Consider the following 16,251-nt stretch of genomic DNA (forward strand, 5'->3'; position numbering starts at 1 on the left):
GGATAAAGTGTCTTCTGATTTCCTGACTGCAGTCAGCATCTGCAGTAATCTTCGCACCTAGAAATACAAAGTCTTTCACTGCTTCTACATTTTCTCCCTCTATTTGCCAGTTATCAATCAAGCTGGTTGCCATACCCTTGGTTTATTTGAGGTTTAGCTGCAAGCCAGCTTTTGCACTTTCTTCTTTCACTTTCATCATAAGGATCCTCAGTTCCTCTTCGCTTTCAGCCATCAGAGTGGTATCATCTGCATATCTGAGATTGTTAATGTTTCTTCCAGTAATTTTAACTCCAGCCTTGGATTCCTCAAGCCCAGCATGTCGCATGATGTGTTCTGCGTACAGGTTGAATAGGTAGGGTGAGAGTATACAGCCCTGCCATACTCCTTTCCCAATCTTAAACCAGTCCGTTGTTCCGTGGTCTGTTCTTACTGTTGCTACTTGGTCGTTATACAGATTCTTCAGGAGGCAGACAAGATGACTTGGTATCCCCATACCACTAAGAACTTGCCACAATTTGTTATGGTCCACACAGTCAAAGGCTTTAGAATAGTCAATAAAAGAGAAATAGATGTTTCTCTGAAACTCCCTGGCTTTTTCCATTATCCATTGGATATTGGCAATTTGGTCCCTAGTTTCTCTGCCTTTTCTAAACCCAGCTTGTACATCTGGCAATTCTCACTCCATGAATTGCTGAAGTCTACCTTGCAGGATCTTGAGCATACCTTACTGGCATGTGAAATGAGTGCCATTGTTCGATAGTTTGAACATTCTTTAGTGTTTCCCTTTTTTGGTATGGGGATATAATTTGATTTTTTCCAGTCTGATGGTCATTCTTGTGTTTTCCAAATTTGCTGGCATATAGCATGCATTACCTTGACAGCATCATCTTGCAAGATTTTGAACAGTTCAGCTGGGATACCATCGTCTCCTGTTGCCTTGTTATTAGCAATGCTTCTTAAGGCCCATTCAACCTCACTCTTCAGGATGTCTGTCTCTAGCTCACTGACCACACCGTCAAAGCTATCCCCAATATTGTTATCCTTCCTATACAGGTCTTCTGTATATTCTTGCCACCTTTTCTTGATCTCTTCTTTTCTGTTAGGTCCTTGCCATCTTTGTTTTTGATCATACCCATTTTGGCCTGGAATTTACCTCCGATGTTTCTAATTTTCTGGAAGAGGTCTCTTGTCCTTCCTATTCTATTGCCTTCTTCCACTTCTGTACATTGCTTGTTTAAAAATAATTCCTTATCTCTTCTGGCTAACCTCTGGAATTTTGCATTGAATTGGGCATATCTCCCCCTATCACTGTTGCCTTTTGCTTTCCTTCTTTCTTGGGCTACTTCTAGTGTCTCAGCAGACAGCCATTTTGCCTTCTTGGTTTTCTCTTTCTTTGGGATGTATTTTGTTGCCGCCTCCTGAACAATGTGGCGAACTTCTGTCCATAGTTTTCTGGGACCCTATCTGCTAAGTCCAGTCCCTTAAAACTATTCTTCACCTCCACTGCATATTCCTTAGGAATATTAGTGAGCTCATATCTAGCTGATCTGTGGGTCTTCCCTAATCTCTTTAGTCTGATCCTAAATTGTGCAGTAAGAAGTTCGTGATCGGAACTACAGTCAGCTCCAGGTCTTGTTTTTACCGACTGTATAGATGTCCATCACCTTTGGCTGCAAAGGATGTAGTCAATCTGATTTCGGTGTTGTCCATCTGGTGAAGTCCATGTATAAAGCCGTCTCTTAGGTTGTTGGAAGACAGTGTTTGTTATGCAGAGTGAATTGTCTTGGCAAAATTCTATCAGCCTATGTCCTGCTTCATTTTGTTCTCCCAGGCCATGCTTACCTGTAATTCCAGGTGTCATTTGACTGCCCACCTTAGCATTCCAGTCTCCCGTGATGAAAATAACATCTCTTTTAGGCGTGTTGTCCAGTAGGTGCTGCAGATCCTCATAGAACTGCTCTACTTCAGCTTCTTCAGCATCTGTGGTTGGGGTGTATATTTGGATCACTGTGATGTTAGATGGCTTGCCCTGAATTCGAATTGAGATCATTCTATCATTGTTTGGATTGTATCCAAGCACTGCTTTAGCCACTTTACTATTAATTATGAAGGCTACTCCATTTCTTCTGTGGTCCTCTTGTCCACAGTAGTAGATCTGGTGGTCATTTGATGTGAAGTGGCCCATTCCAATCCATTTCAGTTCACTGGCGCCCAGAATGTCTATCTTTAATCTTGACATCTCACCAATAACCACATCCAATTTGCCCTGGCTCATAGATCTTACATTCCAGGCTCCAATGGTGTGTTGATCCTTAGAACATCGGATTCGCTGTTCACCACCAGCACCATCAGCCACTAGCCGTCCTTTTGGCTTTGAGCTAGCTGCGTCATCACGTCTGGGGGTTGGTGAAATTATCCTCTGTTCCTCCCCTGTAGCATTTGGACCATCTTCTGACCTGGGGGTCTCATCTTCCGATGGTATACCGACATATCTCTGGTTGTACTGATCCATTTAGTTTTCACGGCAAGAATACTGGGGTGGGTTGCCATTATCTTCCCCAGGGATCGCATTTAGTCTGACCTTTCTGTCATGAGCTTCCTGTCTTGGGTGGGCCTTCATGGTTTAGCTCATGGCATCATTGAGGTGCTCAAGCTCCAGCACCACGACAAGGTAACGATCCTTTGCTGAAGGCTTTGCGTGCTGCTCCCTAGCAAAGTCATAACATGATACTAATGATTTGCTCATCTGCCACCCCTGATCACCTCGAGATGGAAATAGCCACTGAAGCTCAGTTAATGTGTTGTAGATTGTAGATATCACAACAGAATTGGTAGAAATAGCTGGAAAAGAAATTTGTTCTATGATCACTTTCTTTATAGCTTTTTTTTTTAATCCGTTCAATTGTATTCTCAGAGACTGCTTGGACAAGTCCCTGCAGTTTTCTTAGCAAGGTTTTTCAGAAGTGGTTTGCCATTTCCTGCTTCCCAGAGCTGAGGGAGAATGACTGGCCCAAGGTCACCCAGCTGGCTTTGTGCCTAAGGCAGGACTGCAACTCCCCTGGTTTCTAGCCTGATGCCTTAACCACTACAGCAAACTGGCTCTCTTATAGCTTATAATAAGAGCTATAAATTGCAGTATTTGAAAGTTTTCCTTGCAAAAATTAGAACTAGAAATTCCCCTCCATGTGCTTTTCAAAATTTTTATGCTTAGTTGGCCATTGATTGACTTCTCACTTAATTTGACCTGAAGGGAATGACAGTGTAAAATTAGTTGTAATTCACATAACTTTCAGTACCAAAAATCACTCTGTGATGGGGGTCAACACTCTGCTTATCATAATGATCCCCTCAAGATTCCAAGTTAGAAGACGACAGTGTTTCAGTACTGACTTTTTCTTAATAATAATTAACAGCAACCGTAAAAATCCTGGAAGAAAAAAATAAAGTTTTTAAAATTTAAATGTGAACTTTAATTATTTCAATGTGTTTCTCACGCTATAAATAAAAATACATTTCAATGGAAAAATCTGCTTTTAAAGTTTAGAGGAAATGGGACCCAGAGTATAGAAGAAGGATGTTTTCTAAGAAATAAAAAGTCCTTCTTGATAAGAATAGACTTTGTATTGATAAGTTTACCCAAAGGAGATCCTATGATTGTAGTCTCTGGTGGGAAAACTATTTCTTGATGTCAATCAACTCCTTATATTCTTGCCAAGAATAGAATAAAACAAATCAGATAAATTATAGCTTTTCCAGGCAATCTATTGTCAGTACCAAATTTTCTAGCATCACTTCCTTCTCACACCATATGAATTATATTTTACACATACACACATGCATAAATCTTCTTGCTGAGAGTAAACTGCTGCTCTCAGAAGCTGTTGTGGACAGCCACAATAAAGAATACTATTGCCTTGATATTTAGGGTTATTATATAGTAAGATAACCATCTAGATAAAGCAAAAGAAATAAAATGGAGAAGGAGATGTTACCATATTATGCTCACAGTAACTTGTCTCAGTGCAAGTTAGCTATAGCACATATATGGAGATTGCTTTGATGATTTAACCTGCTTTGCTCCATTTTCATAGCTAAGTGGAGATTTTAACTTAGATTGCCTGGTCCGGGTCCAGCACTACAACTATGTGTGCATACCATGTAAAGCCATGATATCTTAAATGCCATTTATTGAATAAACCACACTATATGCTGAAACATAAACCATGGTTTATTAATTACAAGGGCTGCATTCAGATAATACAGGTAGTCCTTGACTTACGACCACAATAGGGTTCTGCTATAATCAGTAACAAGGAGTTTTGCTTTTCATTATCTAATGGATGACTGGGTAATTGTGTTGTGCAAATTTCATAATATACCGTACACTGAACCTGAAACAATTGTTAACAATAGACAACTGGTAGTCCTCGGTCACATGTACATGGGTGTTCTTGGAGGGGCAGAGGGAGTAAATGTGAGGTGGGAGGATGGCATCACTAACTTTAATGCAACTTTAATACAGACTTGTGTTGCATGTCATTTTTATTTATTTATTATTCAAATTTTGCTACTGCCCATCTCCCCCAAAAGAGGGACTCTGGGCAGTTTACAATAAAATTAAAACTATAATAATAAACAATTAAAATCCTATAAAAATAAAACAATTTACAAATATTAAATGCAATATTAAAAAGTGTAAAATCCAAGAAGCTAGAAAATTCTAATCAGGTGGGAGGGGCTCTAAGGTGCGTGCCAACCCCATGAATGGCTGCCCACCTTCCCACCCCACGTGAGATGGCAGAACCAAGTTTTCAGGGCCCTCCTGAAGGTCATAAGTGAAGGGGCCTGCCTCATCTCTGGGGGCAAGATGTTCCAAAGGGTGGGGGTACATCATTTTGACATTTGTGGGACATCATCATAATGTGTATGTTGTCATTTGGTATTATGTTCTTGCAATGTGATCTCTATATAGACCTTGGCAGTTACAAGTTAGGATACTTAGTAAGAGTGATCTGCCCTTCTTCTTGTAGCTTTTTTCATAATGGAAAAGTCTGGAGAGTGTTGGAAAGACAAAAGGAGTTGCCCAAGAGAAAAAGGCAGAAATAAAAATAGTGTCCTATATACTTTTGACTCTGGCTCCAATTATTACTTGCTTTAACCCAAAGCACTGATAGGTGATCCCCCAACAGATTGTCTCTGAAAAAATGTGGTCCTATATCAGTTGCATCTGCTATTCGCTTCATGATCACTAGTCAGATTTCCCTACTCTGATTCCAAGAATATATCTCCTAGCCTCACCCTAGCTCATTGGGTGTAACTTATATTCATTATAAGCACTCCCTAAACTGAATTTTAAAAATGCATTTGGTTGACTGAGATTTTATAATTAATTCAATACATGCAAAAGACCCATATTTCAGTGTCTTTGTTCGGAGTTTTAAGAATAAAAGGGGTAACATGACTAAATTCAAATGTTTCCTTCCTAGAAGGGGCACTTCTAGCTAATGCACAAGATGCTTTCAAATAAATGGTTCATTGCACTGGTATTGATTGTTTAACAAATCTATTGGAAAATTAGGGAGACTTACAGATGGCTACCACCACTATAAACTTGAAGTACCTAGCTCTTGAAAGAAAAACAGAAGTAAAGGTTTTGTAAGGAGTAAAGCTTTGTCAGAAAAATGTCGTAATATTATTTTATTCAATTTTAACATTTTTATAAAGTTATGCTATTTAATTTTATTAGAGAATGATCAATGTCTGTTTATATTTTTATTTATTTATGCAAATGGCATTCTTTATTATGTGACTATGCAAATAAAAAGCCATCAGCAATGCAACCCTACAGTATCTTAATGAGAAGATACCATCACTGCAGTGCTACAAATCTTTACTGAAAATAGGATACTGGTAATTATGAATAAATTAACTAAATTAGTAATGAGAAATGCATACACAATTAAAACACTATAGTGAAAACATACTTAAGTAGACAGCTTAAGGATAAATCAAGAAGTACCACTATGCTTAAGAAATATGATTATGTTGTAGCGGGTGTCAACTGCAACTCTCTGGCTCATTTCAACTTTGCTACATTCACTGAAGGAATATTTAGTTATAGAAAGCAGGACCAGTTCCTTGTAGGCAAATTATCTCCACTTTAGGTGTTTCAGTGCAACCAGGCCTTTGCTTAAAAAAATGAATGCCAGTGGTGCATATCTATTATGAATAAAAAGTACAATTATTTTCAAATCCCTTGATAGCACTAATGTATGCTATCTGAAAGTCATCACACCGAAATATGAATCTAAGATGTAAAAAGTAAAGCATGCCAATAACGTTTTCAGGTTTGTACATTATTTCCTCTCTGGATCAACAAACAGGAACATAGGGGTCGCAAAAATTAAGAATATATTAAGAAATTTAACTGTTTATAATATCTTGAAGACCAGCAAAATGAAATGCCTTCTTCACATAAATATATAAAGGTAAGGAATTCATTGCACTAGAAGTAGACTGATTAGTTGATGTCACTTCTCATTCAAATAATTGGCTAACTTGTCCCACTGATTTCATGTCTTTATCCCATTATCATAAAAGTACGCAATGGTTCTTTTTTATATAGCTTACTATTCATTTTTTTATAAACAACTTAATTTCATATGATGTCATCAATGTCAACAGCTTTCTATATGAAATTTCCAGTAGATGGTAGAGTTCTGTGGGCCAGATATTAAGGATTGTTAGGCCAATAACATTTTACACTTGAGTTATTTGCCTAATTTTGCAATAAAACATCTTACTATGTGGACTTTTGTACTGGTGATAGAAGTTTTTATTTTCTGAACTCTGTCTTTGCTTGTAAGTTATTTGAATAGTGTTATAGAAAGTGTTCTATAAATGTTAAGTGATAGGCAGACAATGTTTATCATGTAAAGGTCTGCAATTCTTTGTAACCTAGCTGAAAGTTGTAGGGGAAGAATTAAAATATAACCAGAATAGGTGGGTTGAATTTTCAAAGATATTTTTTCACTGAAAAAAGGTTAAAGGAAAAAATGGTGCTTCAAGAAAAACAAAAACAAAAAAGAATCTGATCCTATCTAGGAAAAGGATTGGGTTTTTATAAAGCATTCAATGGCTGTCTTAAGTTCAGTAACCCTGAAGGCATCCATTTTGCTACTTAATATCTCAGCTCCCCCAAAGAAAAAAAGACCATTTTTTTTAAAGTACCATGCTGGGAGGGATGGACACTTTACGAACTCTTAGGGCCATAAATGGAGTACTGTGAGATGACAAGTTGTGCACCTCTGATTTAAGTGAATGAAATAAATTTGCACATACAAGAATGCCTAATTTCTTGATTTGTCTGATAAGTAACTTGGCTTGCACTGATAATAACTTGAACTGCAGTGATTGTAGACTGGTTAAGTAATCCATTACCTTGCCCATCAGGCAGAGAGAAATACTCTCAACTTACATCTGCATTTACTGGGACAATGAGTAAGAATAGCTTATTGGTTTCTTCTTTCTTAGATAATTTACTCTGAAATATTATCCTTTGCTTTGAGACTTCTTCATTCCTTATAAGCTCAGTATTCTCTGATGGCATGAAATACTCCTGAATTGTTATAATAAAGTTATAAACCTCCACTGGGAAAACTTTGGGTGACTGGTTCTACATTGTGACAGGTGTGACAGGCTCTACAGCGTGACAGGTGTGCCTTAAACAAATGTGTAATGGAAGATGGCCATAAACAAATCTGTAATAAGGAACCATCAGTAAGGCTCTGTTTTCCCTGGTCCTTCGGGGGGGCGTTGAGTAGGACTAATAGAACACTAAATATCCACAAAATGAAATTCACATATATAGTCTTGTACAATTTTAAATATTTGAAAATGTAATTTTGGTATGGTACTGGCTGTTACAATTTAAAAAGGAATTCAGATCACCTCCAATTATTATTATTGTCCCCTGACTTAATATAGAAATGTTGAAATGATTTGTTCTGGAAAACCTGCATTTGGGCCATTTAGATTCAGGGGTGCTAAATGTTGATCAACCAATCAGATAATTATTAGAAAGTGGCCTTTTTCAAAAATCTACTAAACCCCTCTTTGCTGTTTAGAATTACTACTCCAACTTTCTGTAAAATCTATGTAGGAAGCAGATGAATCTCCTATTCATTTCCTATCATTTTCTTTAACTTTTCAGTTAAATCTTACCATACCATATTACAAAAGAGACTGGCATTAAATATAATTACTATTAATAGAATAAGCAAGAAAACAGCATATACTATACCATCTTGAGTGTACACAAATACAGATATAGTAAATTCAGGACAATTTTTAAAAAGTGAGAAAATAGTATGTATGCTCTATGCAGATTAGTAAACCAATCATTGTGACTATTATAATTCATATTACACAAATCAATTGGGGGTGGGAGAGAAGAAAGATCGTTTGATTAATTTACTGAAATATAGGGACAAAGAACTACTTAAAGATAAACTGCAATTCATAATCTTTCCTTGTAGCCACATGGACATAAAACAAACATAAAACATACAGACAAAAATCTCCAAATCACCACCCTGACAGTACTGACTGTTCTTAAGGTGTACATTCTTACCTGCAGGAGTTTCCATCTTCCATTCAGGTCTTCTAGTCGGTTGAGCATATATGGAGATAGTGGAATCTCAGATGAGGTAAATTGATGAGCTAAGTCATTAACACTGTTCATGTTCTCTTTAAGAGGAGCAATTTCTGCTTGGTAAACCTGTGTAAAATAACCAGTGTAAAGTTAGGACGCTATAGATAAAATTTTAAAAAAAGTTATGTAAAACAAAACATAAAACCCTTTGGTTTCTGCAAATTAGGGCCAGACTACATAGTCAGTTTTTGGACACAGAGTACAAAGATATTTGTTGTGTTCCTCTAGTACTAGTACTCTAGTTCATAGCCACAAGTGAACCTATGCATATTAGCTGTACAATAATTGTGGTGTTGCTTCATTGAAAATACAGGGTAAATATGTTTTAGTAGAAGGCCAAACAAAAAGCTTTTCAAATATTTAAGAGGCTGTCAAAAAGAGAGAAAAAGGAGAGGATGCCATATTCTTTATGGTACTGTAAGGGCTGTAGAAGGCCTTGCAACTCCTTAGGCCCCTGCAGATTTTATATAGGATGCTTGGGAAGGGCAAAAAAGGATCTATAAAGGTGTGTGTGTGTGTGTGTGTGTATGGGGGGAGAGAGAGAGACTTAGAGGGACAGAAACAACTTGATAAACCACTGCAATCAACCTCATAAATTAAGGGAAATATTTTTTCTGCATCTTTCACCTAAAGAAAGTCAAAGGCAACATATTCTGAAAAAGTGATAAGCTTGACTTCTAGATCTGAATAATTAGGTTTACTATATTAATTTTCTTTAAACATAACAGCTACAATTTCCTTTTTTAGTTTTATTTTATTTTCACGGCTGCTTTTTTTTTTGCACTGGGCTAAGCTCTTAAGTAAATCCATTTCTGCTTTTGACATCTCTAATACTAAGAGCTTCAACTGTTGACCAAAGTGAAAAGATAAATGGAATAAAGTAAACATGCTTGCATGATACAAATGACAACTTTTCTTTCTACTGTGTTTTACACATTATGAAACATGTTGTTATTTGCCTTGAAATCAGAGCTAACATGTCTGTTGAAAAAAATAACAGAAACACTGTTTTGAGCAATAAGAAACCATAGGAGTAGTTCTATCAGAGCTTAGTTTGCTTTAGATGAGAAAACACATTTATTTAAAAGCAGAACAAATATGGAAGAAAACAGACTTTTCTTAAAACAATCAACTCGCTCATAATTCGTCAGCTAATTCTGGATATAAATGTTCAGTTTTATTTTTCATTTTAACTGAATGTGAACCCTGAGGTTGATATGTCCGATCAGGAAATCTCCATAGACATAAAAAAAAGCACACATGCTCAATAGTCTATTTATTAGAAAACAAATAGCAACAGACTGGGCTGGATTAAAGTCGACTGATGCTCTAAGCACAGCCCAACAATGGTGTCCTTAGGCCCTTCCATTGCTGAACTGACAAGATTCAAACTTTTAACCTTTAGTCACTCACCATGCCAAAGAATACTTGTTTAACAATGCAGATTAATGTTGAACATGACAAATAAGAACAATTACGCACACACAAAAATCTAAAGTCGAGTCTCAGTGAAAGAGTTAAAGGCATGATAGTTAGGGGGAAAAAATCTGTGGTGTCCCCTTTTCCTTGGTGCCCTAAGCATATACTTATTAAGCTAAATGTTAATCCACAGCTGGGAACAAAGAAATTCAGCTTCTATTAGTACTTTGGCTCAGGAATCCATATTTGTGTGGGAAAAGGAAACAAGTTAGAAGAATAAAGCCAGGGAGAAATACAGAGGAAGAATCCTAATTGATGATTTAGAAAGCTACCTAATTCATCTAGTAATTAAATATTGTTGTTCCACAGAAGGTGTCCATGCTATAATACCTGCCAATTCACAGCCCTAGAAGCCAAAGGTTAAAGCAATACCTCCTACTAATAAGTTTGATCAGAGTCTCGGCCTTTATGTAAATGATAGAAAAGGAATAAATAATCTATAACTTCTGTGACTGCTTTTTTTGCTCCAGGAATTAAAAGACAGCCGTTCCTCTGTTTCATGTTAAACTTTGTAGAATCTGATAAACATATGTTTTTTCATATCCTTCAACCAAAGTTCTATAATATCTGGGCATCAGTTGCCCTTGACTAGGCAATCTTTCCCAGATTGAGAGCAATGTTTTAAAGCAGGGAGTTTAGAGTTCACAGTAACATAGTCTCTAATATTGTGAACCAAATCCAACCCAGTAGTCTTTAAATTATAGTGACATTGGACCTCCTAATAACAGCTACCAATGTCATGGAGTTAATCAGTAAGCTTTGTCATAACATATTTGATTTTCCCCAAACAAACACTATCAAACCAATGTTAAGATAATGAACAGTGGTTATATAAATAACTAAATATAGGCTGATTTAAGCATTTCACCATGCCATATATAGCCCACATTTCTAAAGTCTACCACTTCATATTTGCCCTCAGTGTTCTTAAAAATAAATCTTTCTTCCATGCTTCATTTGTACTGTGCATAAAAGTCATAGCCTTATAAAAATCACTGATTCCAAAGGCAGGAAATAAAAGTAATTGCTTGATTCAGTTGTTAGCTTTCTTAGACCTTCATTCCTTCAGACACATTATAACAACTTCTAAAAGCAAAATGCAGCATTCAGATACCCTCCAATTATTTACTGAAATACTTTTGTAATGCTTTTCCATTTGTATAATGAAAGTATAAGGTTAACTCTGTAGACCATTTCCAAAATATATTTTGCAGGTATTACAGATTGAGTTACATTCAAGAAAAAGTTGCATTTGTTGTCTTCTAAAACATTTTTCATGTACTGTAATTTGAATTTTTTTATGTAACATGTCAGTAGTGTCAATTGTCCTGAATAATGTAAATATGCAATTGTTGCATCTAGTTAATATTAAGATTTTCAAGTTTCCTAAAAAATGTGCTTGAGATTAAACCAACTTCCTAAAATTTCTTGTTTTTACATCTATCATCTTTCTGTCTGTTTTTCTCAGAGAGCTACAGCAAAAGTTAGCATACTAATAAAATATATAGCCATTTCTTTAGATAACTAATACTATATTCAAGGGTAAAGTCTCTTTCAAACTGAGCCTTAGCTAACAACACAGCATTCCCTTCACACAAAAGTATGCACATATTCATTTCCACAGCTGCCTTTTGCTATAGTCCTTCCATTTCAGATGTTATTCTTCATGGACTGACTTGGCTTAAATCATTACTTCTACCCAGCCAGTTTGTGAATGTGCTCTTTCATCAAGAGAATCCAAATAATTCTTTGGCCTTTTAAAGTTACAATGCAGGTTTCTTTTTCTTTTTTGCACTTCAAATGTCTTGTTTGAGTCTCATTAGATTTATTTTGTTTGTCCAATGAAAAACAGTCATATATAGCTATTTGTGTTTTATAGAGTAGACTAGAGTTGATCATACAGAGACTTCCTATTTGTCTGTACCATATATATATATGAAAATTTTCATTATGCATTTTTTTAGTGAATGACAAAGAATTTTTCACTTTTTTTAAAAAAAAAAGTTTCTATTGAAATTTTATATCCTAAGCATTGCATGTAGGCAATATGAGATTTGTTATTACAAGTAGTCCTTGCTTAAAGTCTATTTGTTTAGTGATGGTTCAGACTTATGATGGTGCTGGAAAAACCAGCTTGCGACCAGAGCTTACACTTGTGACCATCTCAGCATCCCTGTGTCACATGATCATGATTCGGGTGCTTGGCAAACGGTTCTCATTTATGACCGTTGCAGCATCCCACAGTCAAGTGTTCACTATTTTCAACCTTCCCAGCCAGCTTCCAGAAAGCAAAATCAATGGGGAACCATTTGATTCACTTAACAACCATGCAATTTGCTTAACCACATGGTTTGCTTAATGGCTGTTGCAAAAAAGGTCGTAAAATCGGGTTGGATTCGCTTAATGACCACTTTGCTTAGCAACCGAAATTCCAGTCCCAATTGTAGTCATTAAGCAAGGACTACCTGTATATAAAATTTGGACAGTATGGTTTAAACTTCCTCTTTGGCTTTCAATCTAAGAATAATTACTTGGAATTCCACTAACATAATCACTAAATGTAAGAGGGGCTGCAGTGGTTAAGGTGCTGAGTCAGAGGACCATTAAGGTCGGCAGCTCAGCAGTTTGAAACCCGAGAGCATGAGCCACATGATGGACTGAGCTCCCGTCAACTTGTCCCAGCTCCTGCTAACCTAGCAGTTCGAAAGCATGCAAATGCAAGTAGATAAATAGGTACCACTTCGGTGGGAAAATAACAGGGACATGAAAGGAGCCCCCTCAGGTGTCCTCCGGGCAATGGTGACATCACCGGCAAATCCTTTCAACATAGAAGCACCTTGGTAGGTGCTCCTGACACACACACACACACACACACACAAGCTAAATGTAAGGATTTAGTAGCTTGGGTGGAGAGGTTTTCTATGCTATTGATTTATTTATGTCACTGTTTTGTTTTTTATCCTGCTTCTTTCCCAAATGAAAATCTCATGGTGGTAAATGATAATTTATTATTCAAAATTATAGGCTCCTAATCAAGATAATTTTTTCCAAAACAACTTACACAATAGAACAAAAATGAAACTACAATTAAAAGTAGCATAAAGTGTTAATGTTTAAAATAAAAAAATAGACAAAAACTAAACATGAAAACAACTTTAACTGTTAGGTACGTAAAAGCAGCAACCACTGCCTAAGACATGGAGCTATTTTATAAGTACTAGACAACCTGTGACCAGTTCGGTCATTATATTAATGAACACATCCATTTATACTAGATTCTCAAATTGTTATAGAGGTCAGAGTATGCTGCCCTCATCACCAGTTATGAACAGCTGATTGGTGAAGACAAAGATGTGGGCCTTTTCTGGTAGTGGCATCTGCCTATTAGACTGACTTCAAATTTTCAGTTAGACTGGGTTTCTAACTAGAAAAGATGAGTCTGTACTTTACAAGAAGCCCAGTGTCACCAAGATATAGAAGCTGAATTTTGGGGGATGTGGGGGCGGGGTATGGATATGCAGCTCTGCTATCAGTAGAAATCTGTATTCCTTACTTATTCTGTTATATTGAATTCCATGTTACAAAGGATATTAACTGAAGCTGCAAAATTGTCACTTCTTCAAGATTCACATAGCAAGATGTTCCAGGTATCCTTTCAGTATTTTATCCACTGAAATGCATTGGCTCTCAGCCACCAGATATAGAAGGTAGGCCAAAAAAGTTCAAAACATTTAAAATAATCTTTGATGCACAAAGAGAATGGAAATTGCAAAAACTCCATATCATTCTAATTATCTCTACTGAGAGAGTGTCTGAGGAGTTCAGAATGACTAAACTGGCCTCTCAGGAGTATAGAATGCAGTGACCCAGCAAGCTAATTAGGCACATAATGAAATGAAAGGAGATAAATGAAAGAGAAAAGACTTAGTGAGGATTGACGTAGGAAGGATGTGACCGACAATTAGAGTTTATGCTACTGCAATCAACAGTGCTGTGAGTGGTAGCCAAATGCAGTACATGTTGAAAAGAAACAGGAGGAAATATATTTATGCTTTTATATGTCTAATCCCCATTGTAATGACAGATTAATGCCAGAAATCAGCTTAATGTCCCATACCAAACTTTCCATTTCTTACATTCCACTGAGATATATTAGAGATAGAAAGATGTCAGAAGTGATGCAGAGCTTGCTTTAAAAAAAGAGAAAAAAAGCAGTGATGTTTTGACAAATATTTTGGAATGGAATACATTTTATATGGAACAAAGGTAGAAAATACATGACTGAAATTAGTGCATGTAAGGTTATAAATTATGGTGTCGAAGAAAGAAAAGCTGGTTTAAACTCCTAAAGGAAAGGTGAAAGGTGAACAAATAAATAATTTAGATGAGACTCTGTGACACAATGATCCATGAGAGTTGCTCACATTAGAGACATCCTAAGATTATTACAATAAAAGATCCTTTTGGGTTCTGAATAAGAATAATATTAATTTTGAATTTAAAATACTTGAGCATAAAGAAAACAATATTCTAAGTATATCAACATGAAGAATGGGAAAAACACTTCCACACCCCAAGAGTCCTTTTTTCATGCTTACCAGTCTAATTTATTTTCTAGTTTGCATAAACCAAAAGGTCCTAAGGTGTCTCCATAAGTTATTCAGTACAGTGTGCACTGAAGTATACTAACTTCTAAGTAGGCAGAAAATGAAGCAAATTCTAAACACTATAACTAGCTGTGCAACTAGCAAACTAGACTAGACTGATAAAATATGCTCCTAGTCACCTGTCCCTACAAAGGTAATATTAAGTCCAGGAGACATCCCATATATTTCAGCGACGTCTATCCAGATAGGTTCCCATTTTTGTAAGCTGTACCTTCTGTCTATGCTGGGCTAAGTTTCAGATTCTTCATTCCCATTTATTTCAACCCTATCTTCAAAATAACTCAGCCTCTTTGGGTTTGCAGTTGGAAAAGAATGGTATGGTTTTGAGTCATTCACATACTGGCAAGAAATCATCCTGCAGGATTTCCTTGAGAGCTTTGTTGTTAGATAATATGAGATATCTGAGATATTAAATTTGACAAGATGGAACATTTGAGATACTAAAGGCAAAAGTTCACCATTGTTTTTTTAAATATATTTATATTTATATCTATATCTCTCTATCTCTATATCTCCTTGTAAAAATATTCACCTCTAAGCTCCTGTTCCATTACTAATCTATCCACTTTCAGAACTCAAGAAACATGTACCCTGGAAGTCTCCCCTTTCTAAGATTCCTGTTCATACTGAGAAGTTCCATTATACAACCAAGGTTACATCTACTCAATCTGTATCAACCACAACATTCAAGTCAACATGGAGATGAGTAATTTGAACAGTAAGTAGTGGGGAAAATGTATTACAATAAGCTTTTCTGTGATCTTTATTCTCATTCTCAGACAGAATTCAATAGGCTTCTGTCTACCCAAAATGCTAAACTGTACAGCTCTGCTGAGACACAGTAATAGCAGAGACAAAATATTTCTTCAGTATCATTGCTGCCACAGACTAGTCTTTCAAGTGAGTTTTTTGCTAACATCACTCTAGTCCCTTTCACTTTATTGCCAACAGCTTCTTTGAAAACCAGGCAGTCTGATTAACTGTACTCAGCAGGAAGGAACATTAAAAGATGGTTGTTTCTATTGCACGGCCCATTTCCTATTTTATAGGTCAATCAGGGTTTTGACAGAATTGCCTGATGGTGGAAGGAACATCCCCAAAGCAGATCCATCAGCCTCCTGGAGTGGACTGTCTTTACCAATCCATCACCTCTCCAGAATAGTTCTACTGTTCCATCTGGAACACTAAAAGTACTCCAGGCAAGGCACTTTTTCAGGACGGTAGAATTATAATAGACCACTGTAACTCCCCATCCTCCGTCTTCTCCCAAATTCTGCCTGCTATTGCACAGGGCTAAAGCCAAGTAGGTCACTCTAATCCAAACTAAATTACCATGCTTATCTTAGCCAAAGTCCAGGATGTTACTATTTCCCCAATTATGTACCAGGTACT

General features: G+C 36.5%; 1 protein-coding gene across 4 annotated transcripts in view; it reads right to left on the reverse strand.

The window, feature by feature from the left end:
- DMD (dystrophin) overlaps positions 1-16,251 on the reverse strand; it is an 895,878-nt gene that overhangs the window by 112,712 nt on the left and 766,915 nt on the right. For all 4 annotated transcript variants that reach the window (XR_010068066.1, XM_063305215.1, XM_063305211.1 and 1 more), the window contains one exon: positions 8,633-8,779. Coding sequence is in view for 3 of the 4 variants with exons in the window: in XM_063305215.1 (XP_063161285.1) it covers positions 8,633-8,779 (147 nt within the window). In the remaining variant the exon portion in view is untranslated. The remainder of the gene's footprint in view (positions 1-8,632; positions 8,780-16,251) is intronic.

Source organism: Candoia aspera, chromosome 5, assembly GCF_035149785.1.
Source record: "Candoia aspera isolate rCanAsp1 chromosome 5, rCanAsp1.hap2, whole genome shotgun sequence".
Lineage (NCBI taxonomy): Eukaryota > Metazoa > Chordata > Lepidosauria > Squamata > Boidae > Candoia > Candoia aspera.